The sequence below is a fragment of the Montipora capricornis genome, chromosome 14, assembly GCF_036669925.1.
Source record: "Montipora capricornis isolate CH-2021 chromosome 14, ASM3666992v2, whole genome shotgun sequence".
Taxonomy (NCBI): domain Eukaryota; kingdom Metazoa; phylum Cnidaria; class Anthozoa; order Scleractinia; family Acroporidae; genus Montipora; species Montipora capricornis.
Window position 1 is genome coordinate 3,042,243 of NC_090896.1, and position 18,058 is coordinate 3,060,300.

At 39.2% G+C, this 18,058-nt stretch overlaps 1 protein-coding gene across 1 annotated transcript; it reads left to right on the top strand.

Annotated features, from left to right (window-relative positions):
• The first annotated feature begins 1,376 nt into the window (after positions 1–1,376).
• Positions 1,377–17,145, top strand: LOC138032233 (ATP-binding cassette sub-family C member 4-like). Its single transcript, XM_068879863.1, has 8 exons — positions 1,377–1,513; positions 1,816–1,861; positions 6,067–6,615; positions 6,899–7,278; positions 9,177–10,504; positions 11,427–11,997; positions 13,276–13,412; positions 15,448–17,145. The coding sequence occupies exons 3-8, from the start codon at positions 6,070–6,072 to the stop codon at positions 16,368–16,370; spliced, it is 3,885 nt and encodes a 1,294-aa protein (XP_068735964.1). The 5' UTR covers positions 1,377–1,513; positions 1,816–1,861; positions 6,067–6,069; the 3' UTR covers positions 16,371–17,145.
• Positions 17,146–18,058: the final 913 nt, after the last annotated feature.

An 18,058-nucleotide genomic window follows, 5' to 3' on the forward strand; every position in this document is an offset into this window, starting at 1 on the left:
CAAAGACTCAAGCCTTTTTTGTGGTGATCGACTGCTTCATGCAATCCACTTTCTTGATGCATTAACATTCCGAAGCGGATGTAATTGTGACTCGTAGTGATCCACAAAATCCTCATAATTACCTAGTTACCAAATAGATGATTGAAGTGATTTCAATACAGTGAAGGAGGACTCGGAAATTTTTCTGGCCTCAGTTGATGAATATTGCATCGATATCCCTTCGGTCATAACAGCCGCTTGAATTTTTCAAAGATTCGTTGACGGCAATTGCTTGCCCGAAAATAATCTCAGTTGGAAAGTTATTCCTTCGTCTTATACTAACATGCTATGACTACACGAAACGAGACAGTCAAAGACAAAAGAAAAATGTTTCACCGCATCGCGAAGCTCCTGGAAACCCAGCCGTTGTCTGACATGGGCAACATGCCTGCTCAACAGAACAGGGAAAACAAATTCTCTCAATTAGAACGAGTAATAAACCAATATTGACACTGAAGTTAATAACAGAACAGGGAAAACAAATTCTCTCAGTTAGAACGAGAAATAAACCAATATTGACACTGAATTTATTAAGTTTCACATTTCAACTTGGTTCAGTGACGAACAGACAAGGTTTGATGCTGCTTTGAAGACAAGTTGGTATCATGCAGTGACGTTCCCCTCTTCACTAAAATTCCAGCCAATATTGGTATTAGAGTTTCAGAAAAAAGACTGAGTAGACGCTTTCTTGAAACAAAAGACCTCTGCCTCTAGAGAATTTGAGATATTTGTTGTCTTTTTGTTTGAACACCACTCATTTTGTCAAGTTTTTACACAGCTGCTTGCTTTCCCCTTTTTCCTGCCATGCAGTGCGATCATCGTAATGGAAGATGTACAGCAAAGGGATTTGGTTTCTTCGTCGGTCCAACCTTTGTTGTGCAAGTGATTTGTCGACGATGTCAATTTTGCGGTTTTCAAGAATGACGCGGATTTGTCGCATTGAAATTCTGCTAAGCCGTTTATTCAATTCACCATTGTACCTGAAAGTTGTACTCGTTTGCCCGGGCTTTTCTTGATTTAACTATCGAAAAAACGCACCGTCGAAATTTATTAAAATCACAGACACTTACAAATAACTTGCTTTTGACTCCCACCTTTTTAATTGCCAGAAAACTGATCACTCGTTTTTCATTGGGTGAATGTCTGCCATCTTACTCAGTTGCTATCTCATTATTGTAAGACTGAGGAGCGGCAATGTGTTTTTGATGTTTTACAGGTCAATGGTTGCCCGAAAGCTCTTCACCGTAACTCTTTAAAAGTAGATTTAGTCTCAACGCTTTTGGGGACGGTCCGATCTCGCTACCGGTTTTCCCGCGGGTCATCCCAGTGCATCAAATTGGTTGCAAAGGCAATAAAAAGAGTTTTGTGCTCCCATGCAAAAATTTTAAAATCGCCCTGAAACCTATCCCAGGCTTTACGCTGACGCTGTTTATTCTATGACGGTGTGGACATGAATACATCTGGAAAACCAAAGGTAAGATTGGTTATCGGTTAAAAGGGCATCCAATGTCATCCAAATGTAGTATTTCTTTGTAAAAAGGACACCTTGTTTTGTCGGAACACGCTTGCGAAACCAAGCGTACAATTACGTAGAGTATTTGTAAAATTACTATCACCGGCGTCGCCATACCTTTGTTATAAGCTCGGCATGTCAATTTTGCCAACGCTTCTTTGAACCGTAGCGATGCTTGCCTTTTTCCTGACGCTTATTTACATCTAATTTTAAGAGAAGGACGCTAACAAATAAAGCATAACAGAGGATTCTTATTGTTGCAGAATGGAAGATATCAGGCAAGAGTTAAGAAACGTTAGCTCTTGAATCGTAAGTTTGTTAGTTGTGTTCTTTAAATTAATCTTCAAACAAGACTGGCATTAATTAATTACAATGTCAGAGAACTTACACTTCCGATCCAATTGTTATGTCTATTATCATGATGTCAACTATGTGTTATACACCTTATATTAAAATGGCCCCCATTTTAGTATTCTTTTGTTTCCATGCAAATTGGCCCTTATGGCCTTGTTCAAAGTAGAATATTCTTTTGAATTTTACGTTTTAAACTGGCGAGGCCATAAGGGCCAATTTGCATGGAAACAAAAGAATACTAAAATGGCGACCAATTTGGAATAAGGTGTATAGTATTTAATATTTGTCTAGTCAAAATATGCCCGATACATTTTCGACCGTCCTGTCTTAAGCTCCATCTTCGGAAAACTCGTTTTCGTTCATATTTATCGTAGATTTTTCAGATATTTTCAGATTTTACTGTTTGTTAATTTAAAGTAGATTTTCATGATTTATATTTTTTATTAAAGGGAACCTCCAATAAAACAACAAAATAACTTGAAACCACAGAACATAATGTTTACAGTTAAAATTGTTACAAGGAATTTCAAAAACGCTTGTTTTGGCTTTCAAATTTCCCGGGTGCCGCCATCTTGAATAATTGTGACGTATCATGATTGCTCAATAGACCTTATTCACGATGGCCGCCATGTTGGATTTGCTATTATCATGAAAATTAGCTACACACTTCTGAGGGGGCAAACAACACAAGTTCGAGATGTTATAAAGAACATCTTAGCCACGCAGATGATTTTCTTCACGTTCATGGAATGTTTATCACCTAAGCGGTACAATTCAATCATTACACAAGTTACTTCGTCGTTTTTTTTAGCGAAAAATGAGCAGATAACGAAGTAGAAAGTCAAAATGTCAAAGGCAATCAAAAGATTTAAAATTATTATAAAAGGTACTTAATTCTGAATACTAAAATGGATTTTTTGCAATGTTATTTCAATATTTCGACGAGCCCATTTTCTGCAATTTGCCGTTATTCTAATGTTTGCCCCCCAGCATAACACATGGCAATTTGCATGACAATTTGAAAACCAACATGGCGGCTATCGTGAATAAGGCCTATTGTTCCAGATCAAACGCTCTTTGTGTCGTGTCAGAACAATAGGGCAACCACGACACGTCACAATTGTTCAAGATGGCGGCGTCCGGGAAATTTGAAAGCCAAAACAAGCGTTTTTGAAATTCATTTTTGCGGATACAAACACTTTCATTGAAAAAAGTTTGAACACTTTTAGTTGTAAAAATTATGTTCTGTGGTTTAAAGTTATTTTTTTGTTTTAGTGGAGGTTCGCTTTAAGCTGATTACAAGTTCATACCAGCAATGTCTCTAGACTTGTTGATTGGCCCTATCAGTGAAAATAAAGGAATTTTCTTTTGTTATAGTCTACTTTATTATATATGTTACCAGCGAAGGGAAGTTAATGGTAAGCTCGTAAGGATTGCCTTGTTTACGAGAGATCAGGCTTGCAAAAGGTCTGCAATAGTCTCCACAATAATTCTGCGTCCTCAAACTGTAAACAGACAACTGGTTGCTTAATGTTCCAGTTGGGTTTTTTTTTTTTTAGCTAACGCTGTTTTTTATCACTATTGTTACTGGGTTGTCATAGGCATTCCAGTTGGAAAATGGGTTGAATTTTTTTTTCGTGTCGGGAAAAGTCTTTCCTGCCCCTCCCCTGCTAAGCAGTGTCTTTGTGCGTAAAGTCTTCTGCGCGTATGTTTGGTGGGTTTGAGCGGGTAGTAGAAATGCATATATTTTATCCGGTGGACACAGTAGAACATTTAATTAACATGCAATAGATTCGAAAGTCATTGTAATGCGAATGGCGTTTTAGTGCATCCTTAAACAAAAATAAAGCCTTATGGAGCTCAAGAATGAAACGTCAATTGGATAAACAAGACAGGCGGTGAAAAATAAATATCTGGAATGTTAAAAGCAACGAGTAATGGACTTCGAGAACAATCTTTCGCCCGTCAAGCCGTAATCAAAGTGAGCTGTATTTCTAATATTTTACCAAGTGTGGTGTTATGTACAACACTGAGACCAAATGGAAAATTGTCTGGCAACTTATGGGCTCAACAAAGACAGAGCAGGAATCGAAAACCGTTAAATGAATCTGTGATCTCTATTGTCTGGCTATTTGTATTTATTTTTAATCAACTCTGCACAGTCTTCTGGTAAAAAAATAATTGCAAATATGACAGCCAAGAATTATTTGAAAGAAAGCTTGTCGTCTATTTTGTGCTTCATTATTCAAGGAAAGGTTCTTCAGGAAAGGGTTTGTTGCGTATGGTAATTTGACACGATTGGGTTTCTTTTCTTCTTGTCTTCATGTTGTTTGTTTCAATAGATTTTTCGCTGGAAAAGTGGTCTTTATGAATTCATAATTTTGTGTAATATTCGAGCTTAACAAATTTGCATACGTGCGTTGAAAGGTGATACGCGAGGAGACAGGAATTTTTTTCTCTCTACAAATGATTAATAGGTAGCCAAGTTTTAACCTCAGAAAAATGTATGTTTTGTCATTATAGTGTAAAATGAAGTTTATTTGGGAAGCCAAGAATATTTCTTTAACTTCCTGGTTAATCCAATTTATTCCTACGACTTACTAGTGCGAAGATTGTTTACATTAAACTTGTGCTTTTTGCGAATTTTGAGTGTCATGAAATTACATCATTTGCGTGACATAGCTCCTTTAACACGAAGATTTTTCGACAATATATCGCTTTACTCTAACCCAAAAACATTCAGATAGTAAAAAAACGTCATTTATTAATCATTTCTTTAGCTTTTTTGCTTGTCAGCAGTGTGATTTGCAATACTTCGCAAGTCTGTTTTTGTATGTCATAAATGTTTAGATTTTCAATTACATGGCCGCCCAACCTCGTGATTGTGTAAATAGTTCACCCTGAAGTCAAAATACATGTGTTTCTCAGAAACCCGACAAAGAAGGCTTCCTGACCGGACAGATGAAATGTAAATATTCAGTTGAATATTACAACAAAATTAAAAAACCAAAAACGGAAGTTTCTTGGCCAAAAAGTGCGTTGTTTTACTCTGAAAACGAAGAACGATTAACATTCTTTCCCTTAGTTCATTCAGTTGACACAAGGTGATCACGTGCACCTTTATGGTTGCAGAACATCATGACCTTTCCCTTGATTCATAAAACTAAGAGACTGCAAACATTTTCGTGTTTTTACGATCGATTGTCATTAATCTTTCAATGAGAATTCGATTCAGAGTCTTTTGTCTGGTCTTTTACTGTTAACTCCCGGCTTTTACGGTACTTTTTGATGCAAACGTAAAGCCAAAACTATTTTGACCTGGCATCAGATTAGAATGAAAAGAAGAGGAATTATGAAGCGGAAACAACATCTTCAGTCCTTCCTTGGTGTGTACAATAGACGTTTGCTTAGTGCAACTGCAAGACATGCATGACATGCAGGAAAACGTCCGTCTGAGCAATTTGCAGTTAGTGTTTTTTGCAGGCTATTTATTTAAAGGAGAAACAAATGAATTGTTGTTATCTTAAACTGAATTTGACCAAAGCTTAAAAAACTAAGACCTCAAAATGGGACAAGACATTACAAAATATTTAAACGTGTGAACGTGTGAGTCAAAGGGCCACTACTGGCACGACATCTGGGTGACCCTTCAAATGGTCTTAATGATCCCCCACTTGAAAAAAATTAACTGGAACCCTGTATTTCAATACCACCCAATTCAGTGCCTTCTGTTTTTGTACCACAGGCAACCCAGTGTACGCTTCTTGGAGCGTCTAGTTTTATTTTATTTTATTTCCTTCTACTCTCACCATGGACCAACAAGCTTCATGCTTGAAATGTCACCGCCTGAAATAAGAGGTTTTTTTATGCTTCATGCTCCATGTATAAAGACTAATATTGTTGAGTGGTTCCTGTATATATACGTTAATAGCGACCTCAGTTCAGATTGGAGTACGAGAACGACTACGAGTGCGAGATTTCTGTACTGGGCAGGCGCATTACGCTTGAAGAACGATTTGTGCTCAGAACTGAGAACTCGTAGTCGTTGTCGTCCTCGTACTCCAATCTGAAGGTCGCTAATGTCTTAAAACGCCTTGACGGGTTGTGTTAGACGAGTAGAGTGCCTTTTTTTTTATTCCAACATTTTGTTGTCGTTACAGATCATGCCAGTCGTAGGATACAACAAAGTTTCAAACGGTGCAGAAACTTCATCTCCTTGCCAGGAAAGGAGAAGTGTTTTTTCTGTTTTGTTCTTTAACTGGATCACTGAAACGTTCAAGACTGGAAATTCCCGTCATTTGGAAGAATCAGATCTTCTGCCAATTGAAGAACAAAACAAAACAAAAGTTCTCACTGAAAAGCTTCAAGAAATTTGGAATGACGAAAGAGAAGTTCGTCAAAAATGTGGAAAAAGGCCTCGATTGTGGAGATGTGTGTTGAAGATGCTTCCCACTACAGAAGTGTTCATACTGCTTGTATTAGGGCTAGTTGATACGATGTTTTGCATTCTTCGGCCCTTGCTTCTTGGTGTCATCCTGTCGAACCTCATCAATACCCACAGTCAAGACAAAAAAATGATGTACGCTTGCGCCGTGCTTTTGGGGGTCGTCTCCGTGGGAAGAAGTTTTGCCACACATTTGCAATGTTGGTTGGCTGAAGTTCAAGGCGCCAGGCTGTGCAGTGCGCTAAAGGGAATCATATATTCGAAGGTAAGATCATATTATGTCAAGGGACCCTTCACTCTTGTCGCAGCAAAATGTCATTCTGAATTTAATTCGAAAACCACAGATAAAGAGCCTGTGACTCGGGCTCACTCGGTACTGAACAAAAATCTTGGAACTGCTAGCCTAACTGGAAGGAAGAATACTCGCCAGATCCTAATACTTCTCTGTTTTCTCTTTGACATGCACTTTAAGTGGGTAGTGGTAATGGTAGTGATAGTAGTGGATTTCATCATCTCCTGATTATATTCTTCTTTGTATTTGGCTACAGATTACTCGTGTGGAACACCAAACATTGCAACAGTTTCGAGAAGGCCAAGTCATCGATCTGTTATCCAATGACTTACAGCGTTTAGAGCTAGCGCCTCGGTATTTTTTTGACATGATAGCAATGACCTATTTTATCCCTCTTGTTGTTTACTTGTTTCTCAACCTTTTCGATTGGAGGGCGCTCGCTGGAATCCTTTTTCTACTCGTTATTGTTCTTTATTTTCTATTCGTGTCTTGTCTGGTTGGAAAACTGAGATGGCAAACGGCTCATGTGACTGACAAACGTATTGCGCTTATGAATGAGTTGGTGTCCGGGATACGTGCTGTGAAGACTCATGCCTGGGAACAAAACTATGAAGAGAGAGTAAAGAAAATTAGAAGGTAAGATACATACCTTAAATTGAAATTATTGAAACGTTGATTAACCTGTTGACTTAATCTTGCAATCTTGCAATCAATTAATCAATGGCTTAATAACTTGAATTGACTAATAATTTGCTGTTTAGTAAAGTCAATGCTTGATGACGAGATCGATGGATGGGATTGATGGCGTGATCCATATATAGATCGATCGAGAGCTGTCATGCTTGTTCTGTGGATGATTGATAAGTGACGTTAATTGCAACGTTCCCATCAATGAATAGTCCAACGGTGGAATGATCAATCTAGGCAAAGCTCCATCGATGTAATAATTGATCGCTGCCATCATCGATTCCATTTCATTGATGATGGAATGATTGATAAATGGAATGGATGTTATGTTAGTGCATCGATGAAAATAGGGTTTGTCATCAAACCATCCAATGGAGCGTTTTCACTCACGTGACCGGCCGCCATATTGGATTACTGAAACAAAAGAAAGTATTTGCATAAAAATAGAGTTAAAATCCCAGAGGATTAGTTTTGTACACCATCATGGCTGGCATTCCTTTGTCTTGGAACACCAGCGTGGCCGCCGTGACCTCAGGTTACGTTGTCGCCGTTTTGCTGGTTCACCAGGACAAAAGATCTCTCATTAGCTTCTTCCGTTCGCTCATCAGCAAATGTACATTACGTTATTGTCACCTCAGTCTCAAGAGATTTTGAAAACCACCACCTATCCAAAATCGTAGCAGCTTTATGGTGGCTGGATGACTGTATTTGATTATTTAAAAGTTAATGTGTGCAAAAGGCCACTCAAAAAAAAAAAATTAAATTAGACTTCAGCATCTTATAGAGTGTTTCTTATAACGTCACGACGGCCATATTGGAGGAATCAAACAAACAAACAAACAGCGGCCATGTTGGAGGAGTGAAATATTCTTTTGGGAATTGAGCTGTATTTTTGTAAAAAAAATTCTTTCTTTTGTTTTAGTATCCAAATATGACTGCTAATCACATGAGCGAAAGCGTGACATGACGTGACGTGACATGAGCGTCACGGCAACAATAATAGCGTGCCTTAACACTGCTATGGGGGAATCTTTGCTGTCGTCACTATTTTTGTCTCATGAACAAACGAGTTTGCTGACAAATCTCCAATTTTAAGCCTTTAAGCTTTGATAACGAACGAGCCATCAAAAACAGAGAAAAACTTGGATGGCCAAAGCGCTAAATGAACCCATAAATTCTTCGTAAAATTTCGAATTTTCAAAGCGTCATTACTTAGAGATTATCTGATAAAAATTGCGCTCAAAGTCTCAGAGATAGCTCATTATCTAATGCACTTTCAAGATTCAGTACTGATGTTTTGGCTCATAGATTAGAAAACGACGGGCGTATGCTAATGAGGCAAAAAATGTAAATAAAGATTCTCCTTTTGGCTTGTTCGGATGTCCCCATTTATCCTCGGAAAAACCTTAAATAACCACAACCAGGTTTTCTGAGCCCGGGAGACTCAGCACCCCCAGCAAACCATTGTTTTAACGAAAACCGCTGGTCAGCAACCTTGTTCTGGTCATTGCTGTCTAAAGTCTTCCTTTATCCTCAGGGAATCTAATAGAGTGTTTTCACATGGTGTCACGGCCGCCATGTTGAAGGAGTGAAATATTCTTTTGGGAATTGTACTATATTTTTATAAAAAACACTCCTCCTCTTGTTTTAGTCTGGTATGCAAATATGACTGCTGGTCACATGAGCGAAAACATTCTATAGAGTGCCCTCCTATGACGTCAAGGCAACAATAGGCTTGTTGGTGTCCTCATTTATCCTCCGGGAATCGAAATCTGTTTTTTTTTTTTCAAATTCTTTCTAGTGTTTCAGTTTTTAAAACATTTAACAGACACGTTTTCTCATTGCAGACAAGAAATCAGTAAGATTCGGCAGAAGAGTCTGTTGGTGTCAACTGTCGAAGCAATCATATGCTGCTCATCTTCAATTGCTGTTTTTCTTTCGGCTCTGTTTCTCGTGCTGAGTGATCGGAGGTTAACGCCGGTAAACGCATTTATGCTGCTTTCCTTTATGAATCTCTTTAGAGTAATTGTTTCGACTTACTTGGGGAAAGGTCTCCAAGTTGCGTTTGAAGCAGTTGTGTCACTCGGCAGGATGAGGGATTTCTTACTTTTGGAAGACTTACCATCATCCTCCAAAGGCTCTACCCCTTTCAAGAGTTTGTCAAAAGATGATACCACATTAAGCAGCAACGGCGATATACCAGAGAAAAAAGCAAGGGATCCTTTAAAAATAAACCAGAGTGGCAAAAATAATGGCAAAAACTATGACCAGGAAGAGATCATCGGTTACGAAGACTCAGAAAACGCTCTGGTTGTTTCAAATCTAAGTTATAAGATGAATACAGGAGCCGAGAACAAACGTCTTCTAGACGATATCAGCTTCGTAACACCAAGAAATAGTCTCACCATTATCTGTGGTCAGGTAGGGAGTGGAAAATCGACATTGCTCTCCGCTATTGCCGGGGGGGTCATTCTCTCTGATGGAGCTGGACGGTTTCCAGGAACTCTAGCGTATGTTCCTCAAGTGCCTTGGTTGTTTTCTGGGACCATTAAGGAAAACATTTTATTCAATCTCCCATTTGATCCCCAGTGGTATTTTACGGTTGTCGAGGCTTGCGGCCTGAGGGAAGATATTCAACTATTTCCAGACGAAGATGACACAATTGTGGGGCAGAGAGGAGCCGTTCTCAGTGGTGGTCAAAAAGCTCGTGTAAGCCTAGCCCGAGCTGTTTATTCATTTGCCGATGTATACATCCTTGATGATCCACTCAGCGCTGTAGATCAAAAAGTTGGTGACCATATCTTTGAGAAGTGCATTTGTGATCTTCTGGATAAGAAGATTCGAGTTTTAGCTTCTCATCATTCCAGTCATCTTCAAAAAGCTGATCAAGTTATTGTTTTGAGCAACGGTCGTGTCCAGCAAAAGGTTAAACCCCAGCTAAGACGGACACGTGGTAGAGAGGAAGTTCTCTCGAATACCTCCGTTGGCGAATATCAGATCAAGAAAGATTCACTTAGCAGCCAATCATCTGGTGACAAACCAAATGGACTAGAAATTCCTGAAGAGGATCGCGCGATTGGAAACGTGTCATTTCGTCTCTATTGGGATTACTTTAAGAGTGGAATGCATCCAGTTTTCATTGTTGCCTTGATTGCTTTTTTTCTTCTCACACAACGTAAGTCGAGCCAATTTTGTGCATATGTAGCATTTTACTCAGAGCGTTTGATTTGTGGAAAGTTAAGGCGGGATAATTAAAGCAGTTAATGTTTAAGTGTGCATCCCTTTCAATAGGCCATTTCCGAGTTCATGTCTACCTCCTCTTCAAAGCGAGTCTAAGTGCGAAGGGTTTGTGATGGTAATTAGTTCTACTTTACATAAGAATGAATACTAATTTTCATAACAAAAACTTCGCACTTAGCCTCGCTTTGAGGAGGAGCCAGGCAAGAACTCGGAAATGGCCTATTATTCTCTTAACCTTTTTCACGTAACGTTAGTTTATGTCAGGCCTTAACCGTGGCAACTGCGACGACAACGAGTAAGGAAATAAACCGCGGGTTTCAACGAAGAACAACAATCGTATGGTCAGTCCTGATGAATTACGTTAGCCGGGGAACTTAAGCAAGTTGGATATGAGATGTTAGTTCACTATAGACAGTCTCATATCCAACAAGCGCGAATGGAATAATTGTTTTATTAATTCCTTAAACTCCAAAAGTTTGGAAGTAAGAAAATTCGAGTGAAAAAAGCGAGAAAATCCGAGCGAAATCGAAAAAACTTGAAAATGAAAATGCGATGTTGAGTGATGATACCTTGTGGTCAGACAGAAGCAGGGTCATTGACGTTAAGTGAAGCAGTGTTAAAAGAGTCAATCCTTGTAACAAGACATTTCCTCGAAATTGTGGAAATAAGTTTGAGCCACCTAAAATAAAACCTCAGTGAGATGAAATTATTCCTGAAATACTCGCGATAGTACATAGTTAGGTTATGAAGTGACGTTTCATTGCCTTGCCTTTCTTTACCCCTTTATTGATGTCTGAAATTACAACACCAGCAATCACTGAAATCGTTTACAACTATTGTTGTGTCCTTGCTTTCAGCTGCTGTCGTCTTTCCGGATGTATGGCTTTCCTATTTATCAAAGCAAACTTTGGAACAGCAACAAAAAATGGATAACATCGTAATTTACACCAGTGCTACAGCTGTATCGTTTGGTCTTGCAGCCATCCGAGTCTTTCTCTTTTTCCTTGCATCGCTTCGATCCTCACAACAACTGCACAATAAGATGGTGAAGGCCATATTGCACTCCCAGCTGTTATTCTTCGACACAAATCCAACTGGAAGAATCTTAAACCGTTTTTCAAAGGATATTGGAAGCATGGACGAGCAACTACCTCAGTCGTTCGTACTTTGTATCCAATTCACGCTCCTTGTCGTTTCAGCAGTCCTCTTACCTGCCATCACAAATCCTTGGTTGTTGCTAGTCTTGCTTCCTACTTTGGCAGTGTTTTTCCTCTTAACCAGATATTACCTTAAGACTTCCCGAGAGCTGAAGAGATTAGAGTCAATATGTCGGAGTCCAGTCTTTTCGCATTTTTCAGAGACCATGGCCGGCCTGGACACCATTCGTACAAGAACGATGGAGGATGTATTCATTGAACAGTTTTACAGGTATGACTAACATTGGTTGAGCACCAGGCTGCCATGCGGGAGGTCGTGAGTTCGACTCCGGCCGGACCAACACTCAGGGTCTTAAAATAACTGAGGAGATAGTGTTGTCCGCAAATGGTTAGAGTTTCATGTCTTCTCAGAAAAGGACTATAAACCGTAGGCCCTGTCTCACAACCCTTCAATGTTCATAAGCCTGTGGGACGTAAAAGAACCCACCCACTATTCGCAAAGAGTTCCCGGTGTTGTGTGTCATGGTTGGGGAGGGTTAATGCTCGGTATACTAGCTACATCAAGCTACTCTAAAATACGAGAGTAGGTAAAGATATGATGTGATACATGATAAGATTGAGAGAACACGTCCACGACAAACAGCGATCGTCTGGATGAACTTTGCGTTTGGACAAAAATCATTAAATACCGTCGTTGATTTTTATGTGATTTCTCTTTCTGCTAGCTACAGATATGAAGCAACCCTCCACCCCCTCCTCCGTATTGTTGAGCATTTGAGACACGGTGCCACACTCGTGAAAGAGCTCAACGTGTAATTCTACCTTATCACATGCCTAGCATAATTAACGACATTTCATCCCTCCAACCCCCCCACCCGTCTCCCAAAAAAGAAAGAGGAAGAGATAAAACGTAGAAGAAGAGAATTTTCAAGCTTTTTTAACAACAACCCGGACCATTCAGTTTGGTGCCGGTTTCTCGTGAACGCGATGCTGAACCTCCCAAAGGCCTTTAAATGGTCAAAGTCTTTCAGTTTGTTATTTTTTACTACTCTTTCCCTCTGGCTCATGCCAAACTGTAGCTATGACAAATGCAAACGAACGTCTTCACCAAAATTTTCTTCTAAACTTCAACGACATGTAATTACTTTTTAATTGATGTCTTTTTTGATGGTGACTCGCGAACACTCGGAAAGAGAGCTTTTTTTTACGAAAAAATGAAAACACTACACACAGCCTGAGGTCATGAAGTCAGTCTCTTCCTCCAGCAAAAAATTGTGGAAGAATCCCATTTTTTTCCGAGAGAGGGGACTGCTAAACTAGGCTCTGGTTGCCTTTTAAGTTCCTTCATTTTCAGTTCCTATAAAGAGTTAGTAAATCTTTGGAAACCGGAGATCCTATCTACTCTCTCAAATTTTTTTTTTCAGTTTTTGCGGGAATGACTTGACAACCTCTAAAGATTAGAAAACTTTTCTCACACCTGAAACGATTGGGGTTTGTGTCTCTCTTTAAGTGCAAATGACTTGACACCTTTACTTCCCGTTAATATCAGGCATCAAGACTTACACAACCAAGCGTTTTATATGGTGTTTGAAAGTACGAGGTGGTTTGGTCTGCGTGTTGACCTTTTGTGTGTTCCCTTTGTCACGTGTGCAGCTCTTGCTTCGGTTGTTCTTTCGATGGATCCAGGTAAGTCAATAAGCTCATGTATACTACACCTTACTCAAAGCGTTACATTTAGGCTACAGTAACGTAAGGGAACTCCGTTCCAGAGAAGAGTCAAATGTCAAGTAATTCGTTCCTGAGATGTTTTTATTCCTGTACTCAAAGAGTTTGTTTCTATTTCGACCACCCTGGTGCAGAACAGTTAATAAACTTACCTTTCGGTTAGCAAACTAAAAAGACCGATTACCTTTAGTCAAGTGGACAGCCAGACAGGTGAATTTATCTCGGGTTGAATTGTTTTGCTTTCCTGTCACGACTCACTGCCAGCGATTCCGTTTTAAAAAGGTACAGAATCACTGCTAATCATAACCATTACAATTTTTTCAAATTATATTGGTACATTAACTTCTTTATTTTTCACTAATTATTGTTTAGAGTTGAAATCGGACAGTGAAATCGGACATTTGGCTGTAATCGGATACCTGAAATCGGACAGTTACATCAGCCAATCATATTAAGTGCACTCAGCTTAATCGACCAATCACAGAATTTATCACAATAACCATAGCAACAACCTACCAAACTGGGGATTTTCCAAAATGAACGAATTTGTAACATTAACAGTGAAAAAGGAATGCATTAATTTTGTTTTCTCGAAAATTGTAATGGTTATAATTAATTGGTAACAGAACTTCGTGTCGTCCAATTGGTCTGAAATCATACTCGTGATTAAACAAATCGAACTCCCGCTACGCGGTCGTCCGATTTTGTAAATCAATCGTATGATTACAGACCAAATGGGACTCCATTCAGTCCTATTACCATTATAAACCTTGAGGTCGGAGCAATGAAAGCGATAAAGACACGTGATTTTTGGCCGAAAAAGATTTGTATTAATGGCGCGCAAACAAGAATGTTATATTCTCTTACAAAGATGAAATCACTGCAGTGAAGGTTTCGTTTTTATCGTCTGTCGCTATAACCGAGGAAAGAGATAATAGGGATTGATTTGCATTGAGACTTGAAGAAATTGTTCAACGTTAAAGTGCCCCTGTGACCAAAAAAACAATTCTTATTTTTCTTTGGATTTCAAAGCCACCACACTTTTAAGCCTTGATTTCAAAAAGACATGGTCCGCCATTACTAACCTTTAAGATCTTGAGAGAGCTGGATCGAGGAGAAAATGACGTTAAAGGCTCACTAGTTTAAGAATGCAATGCGCGTGTACGCCGCAGAATTGATATGCAGCACGGGAGTTTTGGGCTTTCAGACTTTTAAACACGCTTTTTGCACATATATAAAATCTGCATTCACATGCTGAAATTTTAAGCGAGTGAGCCTTTGAGGTCAATTTTCCCTTGATCCACCCCTCTGAGGTCCAATCGGTCAGTTTTGAAAGTGAGGATAATGGTGGACCGTGAAATCCAAACTTTACAATCAAAGAAAACGGCCTTTGGATAAAAATCAAAGCTCAAATTTTGCCAGTGAGGTGTTAAGCAATGCACTTTCAAAATCTGAAGAAAAAAAGGAAATGATTTTTCTTTATCACAGGGGCACTTTAAATTTATGCATGGCGTTATAAAATATCGCAGAAAGAGTCAATTAATATGGATAAATCATTTTGACAAATTCTGGCCCTTTGATATGATAACTATCTTAGCGAAAGTGCTCAAGCGTTTCAACAAGTTTTAACCTGAACATTGTAAATTTTCCGTGACTGTGCCCCTTTAAGCTATGAGCCATCACGAGGTTGTAGCCGAGTGAAAATCACGCCAATAAGACACAGACAGTATTCAATAACTTATTGGATGACTCTTTGTTTTCATTCGTTGTTCCTTGAAATGGATAGAATGGCCGTCAAAGGCTGGTATTACACTGGACAACGCTGAGTAGTGAATATAGACAACATTTCATCGCTGGTTTCTCTTTAGCAGAGAGTTCTTTTGCACTCTACAAATGCAGGGTCTGCTCTGCAATTAAATGCCGTCGTCTAGAGGTTTGATCATCTCCTTAGGTTGTAAACTGTTTTGATGATACCTTAGTTTATTTTAATTTTCAGCCCTTGCTGGACTTTCTCTGACGTACGTCATGGAGACTGTGGTTTCTACTCAGTTTACAGTTCGGCAGTTCTCGGATGTGGAAAACCTTATGACATCCGTGGAGCGAGTAATGACCTACACAAATCTAGAGTCTGAACCAGGATACAAAACCAGTTCACGTCCCTCCATACATTGGCCACGTGATGGAGATGTGATATTTCAGGACGTGACTATGACATACTATGAAGGCGGACCTCAGGTATTGCGAAACGTGAATTTCAAGCTCGAAGGTGAGTCTAGGATAGGAGTCGCTGGGAGGACTGGTGCAGGCAAATCATCTCTCGTGGCTGCTCTTTTACGCATGCCTGACGTTCAGGGTGACATCATTATCGACGGAGTGAGAATAAGCGACATTAACCTCCAAGAGTCCAGGCGATGTATTGCCTTTCTTGGTCAAGTCCCAGTTCTGTTCAGTGGATCCCTGAGGCGAAATCTTGATCCAATGAATCAACATGAAGATGTTCATTTGTGGGCTGCTCTTGAAGACGTGCGACTCAAATCGTTCGTAGAAAACCTCCATGGACAATTAAATTACGAATTGCTCGAGAGAGGGGCTAATTTGAGCGTCGGAGAGAGACAACTTGTTTGTTTAGCGCGCATCTTATTGAAGCATAATAGAATCGTTATTTTGGATGAGCCGACCGCTCATGTTGATCCAGTAACGGAGAAAACCATCTGGAACACCGTGCACGAGAAATTGAAGAACTGTACTGTGATAACGATAGCACATCGGTTGGACACAATCAAAGACTGTGACATGATTTTAGTCTTAAGAGACGGGGAGGTTGCTGAGTTTGGTACATTTGACTCGCTTGTAAGTAGGGAAGACGGCGTTTTAGCTGGTATTGCAAATATACCAAAATATGAAAAAGAAAAAGAGTAAGAACAAATCGATCTGAACTATGAAACTGATAATACATTTGTATATCAAGAAAAAGAAACATTCTGAATACACTTGCCCGAGTTTCAATGTGAAAGTTTATTGAGATGAGTCAGTCGACCATACAATGCAAACAAATCCTAATTATAGCGTAGGACCATACAATAACTCTTGAAGGTTTATAATCTTATGAGAAGAGGTGCTTCGCCAGATACGAATAAAACCACCCCTTAGAAGCGGCCAAAAAATATGTGGAAACGTATTCCTCATCTAATGCACAAGAACAAGACCGAGGGGAAAGGAAACAACTTAACGGAATATACAATATAAACTGATCTTTAAAAAAACTGATCGAAGTAAAAAGAAAAGCAAGCAAACAGGGACACTGACTGACCTAGAATGACCAAAATCTCCCGCCAAAAATCCTAACTCCCAAAAGCTCCCGTGCATGATAGCCAGGAAGCCCCTCTATATTATTTTCTGACTAATTTAACCAATCACTCAACCCTCAGAAATTACATTTCATGGAAATGTTGATGTGAAGATCCAGTATACTTTAAATGCTTAGGCATTAAAACTGCTCGGCGAATATATATAAAAAACCGTTGTCCATTCGCGTGAGTCAATTATATGTGGGTTTAATTCGGCTTCGCTACACTAGCAAACTCGATGTTGAATTAACCGCTTACATGTTATTACCGATCTTACGGTTTATCTTACGGTTTACCATGGTATTAATTAGAGTGTAGTGGCCTCAATAAAGAAATTTTACTTAGCCATATACGGTTGATTTCTCAATCAACTGTGGGTGCACACAGAGCTCCGTACTAATTTGAGCAAAAAAAAAAACCTAACGGCAATTTATTTGTAATATGTTGTAAGATGTTCTTTATCGTTCTTGTTTTATAAACTCCAGTCATTTTTCTTGCCCTAAAGTTGTATATCTGTGATGCTGTTTATTGATCGCCATCTTGGATGTCAATCGTGCTTGAGTGAATTCGAACAAAAACAGAGCCTGAAGCGACCGCTTTCATAGTGCGTCTTGTTTAAGACGAATGGAGATTTCTTGTATATGTAATGAACAACCAAAAACAAAGGAATACCGCAGTTTTTCTCTGTTTGAGTGAAATTCTTGCGAAAACACCCGATCTTCGGGATTATAACAAGCCCCAAAAACTGTCTTGAATATTGCTTGCAACGAAGCCGTTTCGATTCTAGTAGCTTTCAATTAACTACTTGCACAAATCCCTTAAAACAATGGATATCCTTTTTACTGAAGCATGATACAGTCCCAAGGGTAATTATGTAAAGAATCCCCAAAACGTGTTGTATTATGGGATTGTGCAAGTAGAGAATGGAAAAAATGTCCCAAAGGCATTGACTTTTAAGTTGCCCTAATATGAAAAGGTCACGGAGTCATTCAGATCCTCAACGAAGTCTCAAGTCTAAGGTTGTTTCGCTTGACAAGTGCAGTGTTATTAATTAAATCAACACGGTTTGAAAAGGGGACTTGAGTCTATTGTAGGTATTTACCTGTCCTTGGCCTTAAATGGGGCATCCTCTGTTTTTCCAATTCATTGTAAGTTGCATGACAACTGGAGTAGTATAATGTATTGCCAAAGCCCCCAAAACAGCATTGACAATTAATCATGAAATGCCTCTAGGGGAGTGACGAATAACATTTCTTCAAC